This window comes from Mobula hypostoma, chromosome 3 (assembly GCF_963921235.1).
Source record: "Mobula hypostoma chromosome 3, sMobHyp1.1, whole genome shotgun sequence".
Lineage (NCBI taxonomy): Eukaryota > Metazoa > Chordata > Chondrichthyes > Myliobatiformes > Myliobatidae > Mobula > Mobula hypostoma.
The window spans coordinates 10,087,304-10,104,165 of NC_086099.1; the positions used below are offsets into that span (position 1 = coordinate 10,087,304).

Consider the following 16,862-nt stretch of genomic DNA (forward strand, 5'->3'; position numbering starts at 1 on the left):
GAGAGTCTGTCAATTCTCCAAACTCGCATGTTTTACTCTGGTGCCTCAACTGGGTAACATATTGATCAATAGTTTCACCTGCTCTCCGCGTACATGTAAAAAAATCTATGCTGCTCATATGTAACATTGCGCTTTGGTATACAAAATGCTTCAAATTTGTCCATTATTGATTTTAACTTTAAATTGTCTCCATTTTCAAAAATAAAATGATTATATACTTCAATTGCATCGCCAGCTATTATGTGGAGTAGAAGCTTTCGTTTTTTCCGGTTTTCGATCCACATCGTTCGACGATAAATACAATTCAAAACGTTGCTTAAATTTTCTCCAGATCTCAGCTGCGTTCCCAGACAATTGAAGTGTCAGTTGAGGCTGCAAACCTTCCATTTGTAAAACTGTCAGCAACACCAACATAGTTCAAACTCTTTTTTCAGAAACTGATCTTGGATTCTCCTGTGTTAGGAAATGTATTATTCTTCCAGACCAACTTCTGACACCACTTTGTGTTCTTTATATTCATACGTACTGTGGGTTACTAATAAAGAACCACATTCTGGAAGAAATAGAACTTTTATTTAACAACAACCACAACGTTTTTACAATACCATGTTTCTCGGTCTTTCTATCATCCCTGCGCATGCTCAGAACTCTCTCCAATCACGTTCTTACACGTCATTTCACCACAAATAGAACTAACGAAGATTAGACTGGTCTTTTCAATTTTTTGGAGTTGAGTGAGAAAGGAAAGAGGGAGCTTAATACTACATTCACAAATAATTCTACAGAGGAAGAATTACTGCCTATATTTCCATGAATACCTATTGTAAAAGGCTTCCTGTATCATTTAAAGTTCTCTTACTTGTTTTTAAAGCTCTTAGTGGTCTGGGATCAGAGGACATCACCGAATCGTTTTTGTTATGCAATTCTGCTCAGGCTCTCAGGTCTTTTTCTGCCAGGCTCTTCAATCTCCCTCAAAAGATAATTAGCAGGTCAGCTTTTTTGAACCATGTTCCGAAACTGCGGAATTCAATATCTGAGGGATGCAGGCTCATTTGTTACTTTGAAATGCCAGGTCAAAACCCATTTATTTAACCTTGCTTTTAGCCAATTTTTATCTTTTATTGTCATGTTTATGTTTTTTATTTTATTTTCACTTTGCATTTTTGTCCCATAGTAAAGCACTGCCAACTACTTCGTCTGTATGAAAAATGCTCTGTAAATAAGTTATTATTATGAAAATTCTTTGAAAACTAATGGTTAACTTGCTTATGAATTTAACTATTATTGCACATAAATTGCCTCAAATATTTGTGTTACTTTGGCTTTTTATACCCAGTATAGAGGCCACCATGAATGCCTGTGATAACATGAATAATGTGCATGGGTGAAGTACCAGGTAAGGTTATCAGTGCTGAGGACAGCAAGATTACAGGGTGACCTGGTTCAGTGCGAAGCAGCATGCTGGCAGTTTAGTAACGGAATGGCCTGGATGCTGTTTTGTTCTGAATGGAGTCGCACTGCAATCTCATTGTCCTCAACAATGACAATAAAGCTCTAACTTATCACTCCAATGCCCTTGTAATGGTGGTGGACTCCAACACCAGCTGCTAAACATAGTAAGTGACATATTGCTGCCCCCTATCAGCAGCCTATAAAATTCACAAATAAAGACGTGCACTCAGTGGCCACTTTATTAGATACATCTACCCTGTGTACCTGCTTATCAATGCAAATGTCTAATCAGTCAATCATGTAGCAGCAACTCAATGCATAAAAGCTTGCAGATATCGTCAGGAGGTTCAGTTGTTGTTCAGCCCAAACCTCAGAATGGGGAAAAATGTGATTAAGTGAGGAATTATTTTGGTGCCAGATAGGGTGGCTTGAGTATCACAGAAACTGCTGATCTCCTGGGAGAGAGAAAACAGGGAATTATAGACCGGTTAGCCTGACGTCAGTCGTGGGAAAAATGCTAGAGTCAATTATAAAAGATGAAATTACGACACATTTGGATGGCAGTAACAGGATAGGTCCGAGTCAGCATGGATTTATGAAGGGGAAATTGTGCTTAACTAATCTGGAATTTTTTGAGGATGTAACTATGAAAATGGACAAGGGACACCCAGTGGATGTAGTGTACCTGGACTTTCAGAAAGCCTTTGATAAAGTCCCACATAGGAGATTAGTGGGCAAAATTAGGGCACATGGTATTGGGGGCAGAGTACTGACATGGATTGAAAATTGGCTGGCTGACAGAAAACAAAGAGTAGCGATTAACAGGTCCCTTTTGCAATGGCAGGCAGTGACCAGTGGGGTGCCACAGGGTTCAGTGCTGGGACCGCAGCTGTTTACAATATACATTAATGATTTAGATGAAGGGATTAAAAGTAACATTAGCAAATTTGCAGACGACACAAAGCTGGGTGGCAGTGTGAAATGTGAGGAAGATGTTATGAGAATGCAGGTGGCTTGGACAGGCTGGGTGAGTGGGTGGATGCATGGCAGATGCAGTTTAATGTGGATAAATGTGAGGTTATCCACTTTGATGGTAAGAACAGGAAGACAGATTATTATCTAAATGGAGTCAAGTTAGGAAAAGGGGAAGTACAACGAGATCTAGGTGTTCTTGTACATCAGTCACTGAAAGTAAGCATGCAGGTACAGCAGGCAGTGAAGAAAGCTAATGGCATGCTGGCCTTCATAACAAGGGGAATTGAGTATAGCAGCAAAGAGGTCCTTCTGCAGCTGTACAGGGCCCTGGTGAGACTACACCTGGAGTATTATGTGCAGTTTTGGTCTCCATATTTGTGGAAGGACATTCTTGCTATTGAGGGAGTGCAGCGTAGGTTTACAAGGTTAATTTCTGGGATGGCGGGACTGTCATATGTTGAAAGATTGGAGTGACTGGGCTTGTATACTCTGGAATTTAGAAGGATGAGAGGGGATCTGATTGAAACATATAAGATTATTAAGGGATTGGACACGCTGGAGGCAGGAAGCATGTTCCTGCTGATGGGTGAGTCCAGAACCAGAGGCCACATTTTAAGAATAAGGAGTAGGCCATTTAGAACAGAGTTGAGGAAAAACTTTTTCACCCAGAGAGTGGTGGATATGTGGAATGCTCTGCCCCAGAAGGCAGTGGAGGCCAAGTCTCTGGATGTTTTCAAGAAAGAGATGGGTAGAGCTCTTAAAGATAGCAGAATCAGAGGTTATGGGGATAAAGCAGGAACGGGGTACTGATTGTGGATGAGCAGCCATGATCACAGTGAATGGCGGTGCTGGCTCGAAGCGCCGAATGGCCTACTCCTGCACCTATTGTCTATTCACGCACAACAGTCTCTCAAGCAGGAGTTCCCAACTTTTTTTTCTCAAGCCATGGATGCTTACCATTAACTGAGGTGGGGGGGGGGGGGGCGGTCCATGAACCCCAGGTTCGAACTGCTGCTCTCGGGTGTGCGAGAATCAAAGAACACCCCGTGAACACCCTGCTAAAAATGCCTTGTTAACGAGAGAGGTCAGAGGAGAATGGCCAGACTGGTTCAAGCTAATAGAAACTCAAATAACTGCAAGAAAATGCACAACACATTGACCCTTGAAGTGTGGGTTACAGCAACAGAAGACCACGGACATCCACTCAGTAGCCACTTTGTTAGGTACAGGATAATAAACTGGCCACTGAGTGTATGTTCATAAAGAGGAACCACTAAATGCTGTGATCAGTGTCACTATGGTTGTGTTTGCAATCTATGCTGGAGGAACTAAAAGGGTGTATAATTTTAATGTGATTGGAGGAAAATATATAGGGAATGTCCATAAGACCATAAAATATAGGAGCAGAATTAGGCCATTCAGCCCATCAAGTCTGCACCGCTATTCCATCATGACTGATCCTGGATCCCACTCAATCCCATACACCTGCCTTTTTGCCATATCCTTTGAAGCCTTGACCAGTCAGGAAATAATCAACTTCTGCCTTAAATATACCCATGGACAGTCTGTGCCAGAGCATTCCACAGATTCACTATTCTCTGGCTAAATAATTCCTCTTTACTTCCGTTCTAAAAGGACGCCCCTCAATTTTGAGGCTGTGCCCTCTAGTTCTGGATACCCTCACCATAGGAAACATCCTCTCCACATCCACGCTATCTAGTCCTTTCAACATTCGGTAGGTTTCAATGTGATCCCTTCTCATTCTTCTAAATTCCAGTGAGTACAGGCCCAAACTGCCAAATGCATCTCGTATTTTTAACCCTTTCATTCCCAGAATCATTCTTTTGACTCTGCTCTGGACTGTCTCCAATGATAACACATCCTTTCTGAGATATTGGGCCCCAAACTGTTGACAATACTCCAAGTGCGGCCTGACTGGTGCCTTATAAAGCTTCAGCGTAATCTCCCTGCTTGTCAGAGAAAGGTCTTTTTACACAGAGTGTGGTGGGTGCATGGAATGCCCTGTCGGGGGTGGAGGTAGATGCAGATACATTATGGACATGGAGAAGAGTCTTAGATAGGCAGATGGATGATAGAAAAATTGAGTGTTATGTAGGTTGATCTTAGAGTAGGTTAACACATTGGCACAGCATCATGAGCTGCAGCTCCTGTATTGTGCTGTAATGTTCTATATCCTGTGAACTCAACAGGTTCTATGGAGCAAAATGAACAGATAATGATTTGGGCCAAGATCCTTCATCAGGCTCTTCACCATAGATACTGCCTAATCTGCTGAGTTTCTCCAGTAGTTTGTGCATTCCTCAACATCTGTAGAATATCTTGTGATTTGTATTGGCCACGACACCACAATTATATCAGAATCAGAATCACTTTATTGGCAGCATGTGAAACTTACTTCCTTGGAACATAGAAGATTGAGAGGATATTTGATAGAGGTATACAAAATAGTGAGGGGGAAATGATAGGGTAAATACATGCAGGGTTTTTCCCACTGAGGTTGGGTGGGACTACAACTAGAGGTCATGGATTAGGGAGAAAATGAGGAGAAACTTCTACACTTAGAGGGTCGTGAGAGTGTGGAACGAGTTGCCAGTGCAAGTGGTGCATGTGAGCTCAATTTCAACATTTGAGAGAAGTTTGGATCGGTACATGGATGGTAGTGGTATGGGGGTGCTGTGCTGCAGATCAATGGGAGTAGGCAGTTTAAATGGTTTGGCACAGACCAGAAGGGCCAAAGGGCCTGTTTCTGTGCTGTACCCTTTCTATGACTCCATGATTCTATACCAGAATTGATTGTGATTTGGTGCCAAGAATAAAACATGGGACAATACCATAACAGACAACACAATAGCAACCAAAAATTTAGAAGATAACAGTCCAAACAGCCATGAGCAATCAACAATTAGCAGAACTGTCTCATGCACAAATGTCAATAACCAAACTTAAATAAATGTGAATATATAGAGAGACTCAATAAAGCTCACCAGAACGAGGAGAGCAGGAAAGAACATTTAATGGATGTTAGGTAAATCTCTGTGCTTCAGTGAATGAATTGTATTCGTCTTGGGAACATTACAGTTATTTTTTTGCAGATTACAGAAAGATGGGCGTGTACCACGGACCATAAGATTAACAATTAGACGCTCTTCGGCCACTAACCAATGGTTCAATCGAGAGAGTCGACAGTGTCCTGTTCCAAATCAGCTCATGCCGAAACTTAACGCAGGTGATGTTATTGTTATTTTCATATTCTCTCACATTTCCTTTCAAAATAGAAAGAGAACATTCAGCCTACTGATCAAATGCCAACCATCCAAGAAACCAGCTCAAGTCCTCTTTAATTTCATGATTTCACTCTTACACACTCTATTTCTTTCATGATGGCATTGAGGGGTGGCACAATAGTGTAGTGATTATTGTAATGCTTAACTGTGGGCACGTGGACAAGTGGTTAAGGCATTGGACTAGCGACCTGAAGGTTGTGAGTTCGAGCCCCAGCTGAGGCAACGTGTTGTGTTCTTGAGCAAGGCACTTAATCACATATTGCTCTGCGCAAGCTGTATGGGTCCTAATGCCCTTCCCTTGGACAACATTGGTGTCGTGGAGAGGGGAGACTTACAGCATGGGCAATTGCTGGTCTTCCATACAACCTTGCCCAGGCCTGCGTCCTGGAGAGTGAAGACTTTCCAGGCGCAGATCCATGGTCTCGCAAGACTAACAGATGCCTTTAAACTTTGCCAATGATTGGAGTTCAATTCCTGATGCTGTCTGTAAGCAGTTTGTACATTCTCCCTGTGACTGCATGGGTTTCCTCCAGCTGCTCCTGTTTCCTCCCACATTCCAAGGACATACAGTACAGGTTAGGGTTAGTGAGTTGTGTGCGCCAGAGGTGTAGTGATGCCTGCAGGCTGCTTCAACACATCATCGGACTGTGCTGGTCATTGACGCAAGCTATTTCGATGTTTTGATATACATGTGACAAATAAAGCTAATCTTTATCCTTTATTTAGTAATTTTATGTTTAGCACTGTACTGCTGCTCCACAATATTGTGGCCTGAAGGGCCTGTACTGTGCTATAATGTTCTGTGGTTCTACGTTCTTAAAAATGCCATTTGCTACCCTACAGTTCAAAGGCTGCTGCCATTCTGAGGCAAGTCACCATTGTTCATGCTGGAAATCCAGAGTAACACACATAAAATGCTGGAGGAACTCAGCAGGTCAGGCGGCATCTATGGAAATAAATGTTGACTGCTTATTCATTTCCACTGATGCTGCCTGATCTGCTGAGTTCCTCCAGTATTTGTGTGTGCCACTATTCTTCATAGTAATAATGGGGATTCTGTGATTCAGCAGAGTGCACTCCTGTCCTCAGCTGGAAACAACACATCGCCGTGATCCAACAGGGTTCAATGGAATGTGGTCAATAACAAAACCACTGGTTGCCGTGGACTTCATAGTAATTCCCCTGATATCAAATAGTCTTCCAGCAATGGAATGAACCATGCCTGAGGCTTGAGTCAGTGTCCTTGGCCAGAGAAAAGCAAGGCCAGCAAGAACATTTAAAAACAAATGAATCGAGATCAGGGTTATTATCTAAGTATGTGCAGCACTGTGCAAAAGTCCACGGCGCACATATGTCACCAGGGTGCCTAAGACATTCACACGGTACTGTATTTGTCAACGTGGAGTGAAGAGTGAGTTTGTAAATCTTGCAGGAGCAAAGGAGATAGGTGATTTGATTCCAAACAATTGGTTTGTTAATCATTACAGTATGTCTCTCTGGTGCTTTCTGCCCCCTCCCTTCTCCCTTCCCCTTTCCCCAACTGTGATTCCCCTCTCCCTGTCCCCTTCCCACTCTCAGTCCACAAAAGAGACCCAAATCAGAATCAGGTTTATCATCACTCACATCTGTCATGAAATTTGCTTTTTTTGTGGCAGCAGTACAGTGCAATACATAAAATTACTACAGTATTGTGCAAAAGTCTTAGGCACATATACATAGTCAAGTCAAGTCACTTTTATTGTCATTTCAACCATAACTGCTGGTACAGAACATAGTAAAAATGAGACAATGTCTTCCAGGACCATGGTGCTACATGAAACAATACGAAAACTGCACTGAAGAAAAAACACAAAAACTATACTAGTCTACAGACCTCTCCAGGACTGCATAAAGTGCACAAAACCGTGCAGGCAGACTCACTGAGCTGAACAGCCCAATTCTTCTCTTTTGGCCTATGGTCTTATGGTATTATTGCTATGATGGAGGAATATTTTATCTGGAAAGATGAGCTGTAAAGGGTTAAAGAGTGAGGAAAGTGAGAATCAAGGAAGCTGGAAATCCCTAGCACAGGATTTCCCAACCTGGGGTTCACAGATCCTTCAGTTAATGGTGGGTGTCCATGGTATTAAAAAAGGTTGGAGACTCCTGCTTCAGCAGGTCTCACACTACCTGCAGAGAGAACATTGGAATTAACGTTTCTGGTGATGACAAATAAACAACACATCCTCAGTAACACAAGAGATTCTGCAGTTGCTGGAAGCCTTGAGCAACATACACAAAATGCTGCAGGAACTCTGACTGAGAGACAGCATCGATGGAGGGGAATAAAGAGTCGATAATTCCCTTCACTAAGTTGCTGACAGACATATGACCAGAAATGCTCATTTTTATTTTAGATTTCCAACACCTGTGCTGTTTTCCTGCTGATGAATGAAGAGGAGGGGTTAAATGAGGAAGTGTTCATTTAAGAGGTTTCATAATACCACAGTAACAACAATTTTCCGATGCTGTCACTGTTGGTGGAATCGCAGATGGTAATGAGGAGGCGTACAGGAGTGAGGTGGATCAGCCGGTTGATTGGCGTTGCAACAGCAACCTCACACTCAACATTGGCAGGAACGGGGAATTGATTGCGGGCTTCAGGAAGGGAAAGTTGGGGGAACGCACACCAACTCTCATGGGGGTGGTGGGGTCAGAGTTGGAAAGGGTGAACAGCTTCAAATCCCTGGGTGTCAACATCTCCGAGGATCTACCCTGGGTTCAACATACTGATGCAATCATTAAGTGGCTCTTCCTGGGTGGGAGTATGAGGAGATTTGATGTGTCACCAAAGACTCTGAAGAAATTTCCCCATGTGTGCAGAGGACAGCGTTCTGAGTGGTTGCCTCACCACCTTGCATGGAGGCTGCAGAGGACTGTAGACTCAGCCAGTTCCTTCGTGGCCGCAACCCTCCCCACCATTGAGGACATCTTCAGAGAGGCAGTGCCTTAAAGAGGTAGCATCCATCATTAAAGACCCTCAACATCTGGGTAATGCCCTTTTCTCATTGCTACCATCAAAGAAGAGGTTTGGGAACCTGAAGCCAGCACATCTTCAGACTGTGTCGGCCGTTCACATTTTACTCTGTTTTCAATGTTTGGATGTGTATGTAACAGATACGGCTAATCTTAATGATGCACACTCAACACTTTAGGAACAACTTCTTCCCCTCTGCCATCAGATTTCTGAATGGTGTCTGAACCCAAAACACTATTCCTCTTTTGCACTATATTCTGTATTGAAACACACTGAATTTTTTTGTCTTGCACAGTACTGCTGCCAGAAAACAGCGAATTTCACAACATACAGTATGTCCGTGATAATAAACCCCAAAGTTCAAAGTAAATTTATTATCAAGGTACATTTATGTCACCATATGCAACCCTAAGATTTATTTCCTCATGTGCATTCACAGTAAATACAAAGAAATGCATTAGAATTAACTAAAGACCACACCCAATACACCCAACAAGATGGGCAAGGAACCAATATGCAAAGACAACAAATTCCAAATACAAAAAGAATGAGGAAAAATAGAAATAATAATGATAAATAAATAAATAAGCAATAAATATCGAAAACATGAGATGAAAAGTCCTTGAAAGTGAGTCCATTGGGGAACAGTTAGTGTTGTGGTGAGGGAAGGTGAGTGACGTTATCTCCTCTGATTCAAGAGCCTGATGGTTGAGGGGTAATAACTGTTCCTGAACCTGGTGGTGAGGGTCCTGAGGCTCCTGTACCACCTTCCTGATGGCAGCTGCGAGAAGAGAGCCCTGAGTTCTGTTTCTGATGAACTAGGCATGATCTGTGAAAGTAGTAGATTATGTTTGTGGGGATGGAGATATTGATTGATGGCTAACTATTATATTGCCCTTCCTAACAGCTTATTACCCCTCTTCTCTCTAGGTACCTGCGAACTTGTGCCTCCACTGGTTGACATCCTAATAAAGCTGTTGCAAAAGATGGTGGACACAAGATCTCTGTTCTTCGTAAGCCTCCTGAATGTGTGTTTCTCTAACCTTATACAGCCCGCCTTGTCTTCTCCTCTCAAAGGATCGATTGGTTTCTATTTAACGCAGAAATCTCCTGGAAAATTAGACACGAGTCCAAAGGTAAAAGTGAAAAGACAGCTTCTCGAACAATGGAGAGGGTCTGATGATTCAGGAGATGCTACAAGTCCATTGAAAAAGAAAAGAAATTTCTTAGAGTCTACCTCAGAGGATGCTGACAGTTCTGATTCAACACAGGAATTCTCAAATACTAATCTGCCACCTGGGATTGACCTGAATGTATTTAGAGAACTCCCCGCTAATATTCAGAAGGAAATTATAACTGACGCCAGCCGTTCACCGAATCAGCAGGAGTACCGCAGTCCCCAAAAGCAGAGTATTGAGAGAACACCTCGTAAAAGCAGCTTTTACTTCAGATCTCTCACGGAGGATCAGAGGAAGTTGCTGATACCCCCCGATGCTGAGAGTAATTTGTCCATTCCCAGTGCAGTTCGCTCTATTGGTACAGATTTTCACAGCAGGACGTCAGCTGGTCCTGGAGACCATTTGGAGGAGCGAGCTGTGCAAGGCCCTCCACCTCCATGTGAAGTTTTGCAGCCTGCTAAGGCAGCTCCTGAGGCACCCACCAATCAAAATTCCCCACCCTTCCCCAGCAACGTGGATGCAAAGGTGTTCTCACAATTGCCAACTGAACTTCAGAAAGAACTTCTTGGGGAATGGAAGCAGCAAAGGACGATGTCGAAGTTAAATGTTACAAAACGAGACAGCAAATTCAAACCCAGCGCAGGATCCAGACACTCCCAAAAGATTCCCAAGTCCAACAGTATTCTAAAGTACTTTAGCAAAAGGTAGGACTCAAGCTTGATGTGTTTATACCGCAAAACAGGAATAACCTCTTCAAATAAAAGTATATATTGCAGAACTGAAAGTACCAGTGCTGGAAATTCAGACAAGTCACAACTACTGCTAATAGAACACAAGACATCCCTGCACGATACAGGCCCTTCGGCCCACGATGTTGTACTGACCTTTTATCCTACTCCAAGATCAATCTAATCCCTCTCTCCTACATAACCCTCCAAATTTCTTTCATCGATATGCCTATCTAAGAGTTTCTTAAAAGTCCCTAATGTATCAGTCTCTATCACCCACCACTCTCTGTGTAAAATAAAAACAAGTTACTTCTGAAATTCCCCCTATACTTCCCTCCAATCACCTGAAAAGTACACCTTTACGTTTTGGCTATTTCCACCCTCAGAAAAATGCACTGACTGTTCATATGCTTGTCATCTCTACCAAATCTATCTACCTATCGATCAAATCACTCGACATCCTCCTTCACTCTGAAGAGGTAAACCCTAGCTCACTGAACCTTTCCATATAAAGATATGCTCTCTAATCGAAGCAGCGTCTTAGTAAATCTCCTCTGCACCCTGTCCAGAACTTCCACATCCTCCCTTCAATCCCACGACTAATGAAGGTCAACACACCACACATCTCCTTAACAAACCAATGAAGGATAAATTCTAATTTTAGTGGGAAGGATTCTTCTCAAGTTCAAGTTCAGTTTATAGCCAATCAACCATACACCACCAAGTGGAACAATGTTCCTCCAGACCAAGGAGCATAACACAGGACATAAACCTCACACACATGAGTCATTCTATAATTGGGGGTACATTTCATGTCCATTGATGACAATGATTTTTTTTCTATTTTCTTCAAAGATATCATATTTTACCGATTAAGGGAAAACGTATTATAAAATCAGACAAACATTTTGTGTACGCTATGTTTCATTTAGCTTGAAATTGTCATGATGTTCCTAAATTGACAGTTTTTGCAATGTCCGTTTTTCAATTGAGTGGGTCTTGGCCTCAAAATAATGCTTAAGAACCATTAAAGTTAGCATTATCTATTTGTTATTTATTTTAAAATTCTAAATACTTTAGAAAAATACAATTTTTAAAACTGAGTTTCACATTTAAATGAAATAAATATCTCAGTTTATTAATGTCCGTAAAAGTTCTGTCAACTATGTTACACCTGATTTTTTTTTAACATTTAAACTAACTAAAATGCTGCTTCTGATATCCTTCAAGGCATATTGTACATCACACAGGTTGGAGTTTTGTATAACATCTCTTAAAACTATCAAAATGGCCTCTAAGGCAGATCTATGATTAAAAAAAAATACTCCTGACGTTAATGACAGCGCTGAGCATATCACATTATATCTGCAAAATATTAAATTCTTAAAAAACTTTTAAAAAATCATTGTACATATGGCAGAATAGACACAAGAACTCCTAAAAATGTATTTTACCTAAATCAGCGGTCCCCAACCACCGGGCCGCGGACCGGTACCGGGCCGCAAAGCATGCGCTAGCGGGCTGCGAGGAAACGATATGATTTGGCGATAGGAGTCAGCTGCACCTTTCCTTATTCCCTGTCACGCCCACTGTTGAGACTGAATGCACGCAAGGTCATTACACACGCGTCATCCATGTCAGTGCGGGAAGGAGATCAACTCCTCGAGCTTGCAAATGACGGCGGGCTGAAAAGCATGTTTGACATAACATCTCTGCCGGCATTCTGGATCAAAGTCAGGGCTAAATATCCTGAGATAACCACGAAAGCACTGAAAACGTTGCTTCCATTTCCAACATATCTCTGCAATGAATGCAACGAAAACTAAATTGCGGAATAGACTGGACATAAGGAACCTCCTTCCATTATCGCTGTCTCCCATCACCCCTCCATAGGACCGTCTTGTCGCAGGGAAACAAGCCCAGGGTTCCCACTGCTTCAGTGATATTGGTGTGTTGCAATGATCTTATATGTTCATATGGGGAAAATATGTGCTATGTGTTCAGTATCCAAACGTTACTTAAAATGCAATGATGCTATTGACTGATAAGTGACTTATATAACCATATAACAATTACAGCACAGAAACAGGCGATCTCTGCCCTTCTAGTCTATGCCGAACGCTACTCTCACCTAGTCCCACAGACCTGCACTCAGCCCATAACCTTCCATTCCTTTCCTGTCTATATACCTATCCAATTTTTCTTTAAATGATAATACCGAACCTGCCTCTACCACTTCTACTGGAAGTTCGTTCAACACTTACTACAAGCTCCCCTGATAATTGACTTATCGCTCTATTCATGCGAGGAAAATGTGCGCTGTGTGTTTAATATTAAATTCTTTAGATAAACCCTTTTAGAAACGAAATTGAGTGTATTAGCCACTTATCACCTATATTACGTTCATGATTAACAACCCCCCCACAGAATCGATTTGTAGAAAAAAACTGGCACATGCACGCTTGCGCAAATCACGCATGCGCACTGGTGCCCGCGCAAGGCTTCATGGTCGTTGTAGTCTTTTTGGGGTAAACCCAACGTATTTGACTGCTACTCTTGTTTGTTGGCAACCCTACCACCCCCCCCCCAACTCCGGTTGGGCGGTTGGCAAGAATATTGTTAATGTGAAACCAGTCCGCAATGCGAAGAAGGTTGGGGACCCCTGACCTAAAGTAAAGCATTTAGTCAAAGTCTGTAATGGCATACAGTTTGTCCATAACATAGTTGATAAACTAACTAGCAAAACTACCCTTTCCCTTAAAATATCAAGAAAGTTGTTAATGCTTATGCTTTGCAACTAGTGGATATATAACACTGAAGGAATATTTTAACTTAAACCACTGATTGTTTTATTGAGAAAGCACATCACTTTTGTACTTTTTTGTTTATGTGAAATGCACCCCCAATTATAGAATGACTCTAATAACACATAATGTATATTACCACAAATAAATTAACAAATACAGTAATAAACAAATAATAATTGACAACATAAGTTAAAAAGTAAACAGTATAAATCTACTGGCACTTCATACATGATGAGACCTGGGTGGTGGCAGGGAGTTCAGTAGACATGGCCTAGGGGAAGAAGCTGTTTCTCAGCCTAACAATTCTTGTCCTAATGCTACGGAATCTCCTGCCTGATGGTAGAGCAGGGGATCCCAACCTTTTCTGTGCCATGGACCTACAGCATTAATCAAAGGGGTCCTGGCAGGGAACTCCTGTGATAGAGCATCAAACAGGTTGTTGGATGGATGGGAGAGATCATTTCTAAGAGCTCTACATATGCAGTGTTCCTGACAAATGTTTGAAGTCAGAGGATCTTTTCCAAATGTAGTAATACAGAGGACCTAATTCTGTCAACATTTGCAAAACAGAGATTTAATTACCTTCTTCCTCTTCTCACCTGCATCTCCCCTGAGGGGACAGGCAGGCAGTGACTCCCAGGTAATAACAATGGTACTTGTGTTTTGGATAGTAAAATCTAGGAAAGTTATGACGTAGGAAATAAAGTGTACACTGAGAAATGGAAGCCCAATCAAGAAGTCTATTCTTAAAGCTGGAAACAGTTGAAATTTTAAAGCAGAAATATGAATTTTCAAAGAAGGAAGCTGCTGTTCAAAGTAAGTTTATCACCAAAGTACAAATATGTCACCATATACACCCTGTGATTCATTTTCTTGTGGGCATTCACAATAAACACAAAAAACACAATAGAATCAACAAGAAAGCCACACACAAAAATCAATATGCAAAAGACAACAAACTGTACGTGTACAAAAAAAATTATTAACAAATAAGTAAGCAATAACTATTGAGAATGTGAATTGTAGAGTACTTAAAAGTGAGTCCAGAAGTTGTTCATAGGTTGTCTAATCAGTTCAATATTGGGTTCGGTGTAGTTCAAGAGCCTAATGGTAGAAAGATAAAAACTGTTCCTGAACCTGATGTGAGTTGAGGCTGCTGTATCTCCTTCCATATGGCAGCAGTGAGAAGAGAGCATGTTCTGGATTGTGGGGGGTCCTTGATGATACGTGCTGCTTTCCTGCAACAATGCTATATGTAGATGTGCTAAATGGTGAGGACTTTACCCGTGATTGTCTGGGCCATATCCACTACTTTTTGAGGGGTTTTCCCATTCAAAGTGAATGGTGTTTCCATACCAGGCCATGACGCAACCAGCTAATACATTCTCCACTACACATCTGTAGAAGTTTGTCTGAGTTTAAGATGACATACTGAATCTGCACAAACTTCTAAGGAAGAGTGGCCTTTGTAATGGCACTTGTGTGTTGGACCTAGGACACAGCCCCTGGGTCTGTATATGTAACAACTCATGTATTATGTTCAGTGTTTTAACCTTAAAAAGTTTAAAAAATATATCAAGAATCAACTTTATTTGCAGTATCATTTACATGTATTAGGAATTTGCTGTGGTATGTTAGAGCGACATACAAAAAAAATTCAACAATTATAAAGAAAGTATTATTTAAAATTAAATTGAGGTTAAAGTATGGATATGGAATAAAATGTGCATAATTACACAAATACCAGCATGTATTTACAATATAAACAGTATTATAAAAAGTAGTTTAAAGTGTTTATAATGTAGTGGATGGGGGGGGCTGTGGTAATCGAGAGGGGTGGTGTGGCGGGGGGAACTAACTAGAATGGTTGATCAGATGAACTGCCTGGGGAAGAAACCTTTAAGATGGTGTGAAATTTTTGTTTTAATACCCTATAGCACTTTCCAGAAGTGAGCTTTTGGAAAAGGCAGTTTACAGGATGGGTTGTACCCGCAATGATATTTCCTGATCGCTTCTTTGTCCTGGGCACACAAAAGTCCTGCAGTGACGGGAGACTGCTGCCAATATGACTGTACTTGAACATGACAATGAAACAGAATGACTGAAAGCAAGGTTCTTGAATGCTCGCAGTGTTCCTAAACATGTGGCGTCCTTCAAAGAAAACATTAGATGTGCAGTGGAATGTGTGGACTGTGTTACATGGCACGTCAGCTGTGTCTGTTTGCCAATTCAACAGATGCCGTGATAGTGTTACTGTGATTGTTATAAACTCACTGTGTTTACAAAAATAAAGTTAACTGATTGAATTATTGTCATTAAAAATTCTGACATGCCAGACATTTTTGTGGAATTGCACTGAGTTATAATTAAAATGTTTTATAGAATCTATTGTTGGCTGAAAGATCACTGACAATGAGTAATGAAGTGGAATTGCATTCACAATTCACTTGGGGTTAGTTTTATCTCTGCTGGACATCTAGCGTTAGATTCAGATTTATTTATTAAGTGTCTATTGAAACACACAGTGAAATGTGTTATTTGTGTTAACAACTAAGGATGTGTGGGGGTGGGGGGTGCGGCACATTAGTGTCGCCACACATACCAACACCAACATAGCATGTCCTCCATATTCCACAGAACAACACAGAACTCCGTAAAACAGAATATACCAAGCACCAAGTCAAAGGCAGTGAAAGAAGCCCTGTTCCTCCCTCCCACACATCCACATACACAGTCCTCTAACCCCTGGACAGGTCATTTTCAGCCTCCAACCTCCAGTAGTCTTGTGAATTCGCAAATTCAGGGCTATGTCCATCCAGGCTCAACTTCTAGACTTCTGATCTAGAACTAATGAGTGAAGAGAAATCAATTCAATTCTATTCAAGTTTAATTGTCATTCAGCCGTACAGGAATACTCATGAATACAGCCAAACGAAAAAGTGTTGCTCCAGGGTCAAGGTGCAAAACACAGTACCGACAGTCATACACAGCACAAAGCACTCACAAAACAGCAAGCACAGTGGTATCATATTCACGCAATAAAAGAGTCAAAAACTCGTGCCATCAATCCACAGTCGGACCACAATAGAGCCCGTCTCCTGCTGTGTGAACACTGGGGGAAAGCACCAACTTCAGTCTGGATGCCACGCCACACCTCCCTCAGGTGACACAGCGGCTTAAGGCCGAGTCCTCGCATACACGAGATAACGAGCCCATTAGACTCTTAATCAAAGTACAACCACACAAAATATACTTGTCTATAGTCCAGACCCTTCAGTCCACTGAAATCTTCAGTCGACCAGAGATTAGTTTTATTTGCCACATGTATATTGAAATTTACAGTGAAATTTGTCATTTCATCAACAAGCAAAGTTTCAAATTAAATTTATTATCAAAGTCCA

At 41.5% G+C, this 16,862-nt stretch overlaps 1 protein-coding gene across 3 annotated transcripts in view; it reads left to right on the forward strand.

Annotated features, from left to right (window-relative positions):
* poli (polymerase (DNA directed) iota) overlaps window positions 1-15,810 on the forward strand; it is a 96,671-nt gene extending 80,861 nt beyond the window's left edge. For all 3 annotated transcript variants that reach the window (XM_063042627.1, XM_063042625.1, XM_063042626.1), the window contains exons 8-10: window positions 5,541-5,674; window positions 9,679-10,630; window positions 15,399-15,810. In XM_063042627.1, the coding sequence (XP_062898697.1) occupies window positions 5,541-5,674; window positions 9,679-10,630; window positions 15,399-15,414 (1,102 nt within the window). In that variant the 3' untranslated portion in view covers window positions 15,415-15,810. The remainder of the gene's footprint in view (window positions 1-5,540; window positions 5,675-9,678; window positions 10,631-15,398) is intronic.
* Window positions 15,811-16,862: the final 1,052 nt, after the last annotated feature.